Below are 2,941 nucleotides of genomic sequence, written 5' to 3'. Positions count from 1 at the left end.
TGTAGATAGTGGCGAGTGGTTATCTGCCTAGGATAGCGATGGCTAGGCAGGGGACATAAAACAGGAGGCAGTGGCCTTCTCCGGGTGGGGTCTATGGCCCTTTACTGGATACATTCTGTACATACAGGCCCCTCCTTTGCCTGAAGTCATTGATGAAGACTTCATTACGGAGGGTTTGGGGAAAGGTGGGGGTCTGGCTCCGTAAGCCGGCGTCCCAGCCCCGCTACAGCCCCGCCCAGATCTGGCAGAGCCGTGGGCGAACCCAGGCGGGCAGAAAGGCGGGGCGGGCGGCTGCCAAGCCGGCCAATAGGCGGCTCTCCGGCGGCTGAGCCGAGAGGGCAGGGGCGCCGTCAGTAGCACCACCGCCTTCCAAGTTTCCCCTTGTGGATGCGCGGCCCCGCGGCTCTGCTCCTCCCGGCGCAGAGGGGCCGGGAGAGGCCACAGGAGCGGACCTGGGACGGGATTTCTGAGGAACGGGAGAAGACTGGCGCCCGACCCGCTCTGGAGGGTCGGTGAACGATGAAGGGCCGGCGGCGGCGACGCCGAGAGTACTGCAAGTTCGCGCTGCTGTTGGTGCTGTACACGCTGGTGCTGTTGCTCGTCCCCTCCGTATTGGACGGCGGCCGCGACGGGGACAAGGGCGCCGAGCACTGCCCCGGCCTGCAGCGCAGCCTGGGAGTGTGGAGCCTGGAGGCGGCGGCGGCCGGCGAACGCGAGCAGGGCGCGGAGGCGCGGGCCGCCGCGGAAGGGGGCGCGAACCAGTCCCCTCGGTCCCCAAGCAACCTCAGCGGCGCTGTCGGGGAGGCGGTGTCTCGCGAGAAGCAGCACATCTACGTGCATGCCACCTGGCGCACCGGCTCGTCCTTCCTGGGCGAACTCTTTAACCAGCACCCGGACGTTTTCTACTTGTATGAGCCCATGTGGCATCTATGGCAGGCGCTGTATCCGGGCGACGCCGAGAGCTTGCAGGGCGCGCTGCGCGACATGCTGCGTTCGCTCTTCCGCTGCGACTTCTCCGTGCTGCGGCTGTACGCGCCGCCGGGGGACCCCGCTGCGCGCGCCCCGGACACGGCCAATCTTACCACGGCCGCCCTCTTCCGCTGGCGGACTAACAAGGTCATCTGCTCGCCGCCACTGTGTCCTGGCGCACCCCGTGCCCGGGCCGAGGTGGGCCTCGTCGAGGACACCGCCTGCGAGCGCAGCTGCCCACCCGTGGCGATACGCGCCCTGGAGGCCGAGTGCCGAAAGTACCCGGTGGTGGTCATCAAGGACGTGCGCCTGCTCGATCTGGGCGTTCTAGTGCCCCTGTTGCGTGACCCAGGCCTCAACCTGAAGGTGGTGCAGCTTTTCCGCGACCCGAGGGCGGTGCACAACTCGCGCCTCAAGTCTAGGCAGGGACTGCTGCGCGAGAGCATCCAGGTGCTGCGCACCCGCCAGAGGGGCGACCGCTTCCACCGTGTGCTGCTGGCGCACGGCGTGGGTGCTCGCCCCGGGGGCCAGTCTCGCGCGCTGCCCGCCGCGCCGCGCGCCGATTTCTTCCTGACCGGTGCGCTCGAGGTGATCTGCGAAGCCTGGCTGCGCGATCTGCTTTTCGCGCGCGGTGCGCCCGCCTGGCTGCGGCGCCGCTACCTGAGGCTGCGCTATGAGGACCTGGTGCGGCAGCCACGCGCCCAGCTGCGCCGCCTGCTGCGCTTCTCCGGGCTACGCGCGCTCGCAGCGCTCGATGCCTTCGCGCTCAACATGACTCGCGGAGCGGCCTACGGCGCCGACCGGCCCTTCCACCTGTCAGCGCGCGACGCCCGGGAGGCGGTGCACGCCTGGCGCGAGCGCCTGAGCCGAGAGCAGGTGCGCCAGGTGGAGGCCGCCTGCGCTCCAGCCATGCGTCTGCTCGCCTACCCTCGCAGCGGAGAGGAAGGCGACGCGGAGCCGCCCAGGGACCGGGAGACGCCGCTGGAGATGGATGCCGACGGCGCCACGTAGCCTCCCATCCCTGTCCCCGGCACGGATCCGGGTAAGGTGGCCCGGGGCAAGGCAGGGACCGGGACTGGTCTTCCGGGAGCCTGGAATGGCCTGGGGAGGGGAGGTGTAGGGGGGAGGGTACCATGCTGGATCCCATTCTATCAGATCAGGTCCAAGAGGATGGGAAAGTCCTGCTCGTAGAATTTGGTAGATTCATCGGAATCTCCAGCTTAGCCTCGCGCCTCCTACTCCTATGAAGTAGGAGGTTTCAGAGGGCTGAGGAGAGTAGAGAAGGTTTGAAATAGTCATAATGAGCCGTGAGACTGGGAATTGACATGTGGAGTACAGATTTCGGAAACCATTTGAGGTTGATGATTATGGAGTTATCTTGATGCCAGTTTGTCCTGTGAGGAGACTTTGCAATGGTGTTTACAGGCACAGAGAAAGCCAAAAGCAGAGAGTTTCGTGGAAAGGCATTGATTCTAACCTTACCTATCCCTAATCTTTCTGTTTCATGTTTCTTCTCTATCTGTTTTATGCGCAGGCTCCAGGGCTTTTCTCCTGAGTTTCCAAACATGCAGGCACAGTCAGGCGGCTCTTGCAACACTTCTTGCACATCGTGTGTCTCAGGCGCTTGTGCAGTGAATAGACTTGCTTTCCCCTGGCTCCTGTGCGCCTCTCCGTCTCCCCTCCCCCTCCTTCCCTCTCTCATTTCCCCTCTCCCCCTCTTCCTCTTCCTCCCCCTTCCCCTCCTCTTCTCCCTTCCCCCTTCTCCCTGTAGCTGGCATTTGCAGGATATTTGACCATATCCCATTCACATCAGGTCACAAAAGCTGCCTGGTCAGCTTCCTCTAGTGTCGACAAGACCTCAGGGTTGGGTGTCCCCCACTCCACCCCATCCGTTTGACAGATGGAGCCTTCAATTGGCAGTAGCAGTTTGTGACTGCAGGAGGAGCTTTGTGAAAAGACACTGCCCCCTCTT

The 2,941-nt window shown here is 64.0% G+C and overlaps 1 protein-coding gene across 1 annotated transcript; it reads left to right on the top strand.

Annotated features, from left to right (window-relative positions):
* The first annotated feature begins 352 nt into the window (after nucleotides 1-352).
* On the top strand, nucleotides 353-2,016 carry CHST7 (carbohydrate sulfotransferase 7). The gene has a single exon (XM_032148126.2). It carries the CDS (start codon nucleotides 520-522, stop codon nucleotides 1,978-1,980), a length of 1,461 nt encoding a protein of 486 aa, XP_032004017.1. The 5' UTR covers nucleotides 353-519; the 3' UTR covers nucleotides 1,981-2,016.
* Nucleotides 2,017-2,941: the final 925 nt, after the last annotated feature.

The sequence above is a fragment of the Hylobates moloch genome, unplaced genomic scaffold (genome assembly GCF_009828535.3).
Source record: "Hylobates moloch isolate HMO894 unplaced genomic scaffold, HMol_V3 SCAFFOLD_2076, whole genome shotgun sequence".
NCBI lineage: Eukaryota > Metazoa > Chordata > Mammalia > Primates > Hylobatidae > Hylobates > Hylobates moloch.
This window is presented reverse-complemented; position numbering and strand designations above follow the sequence as displayed.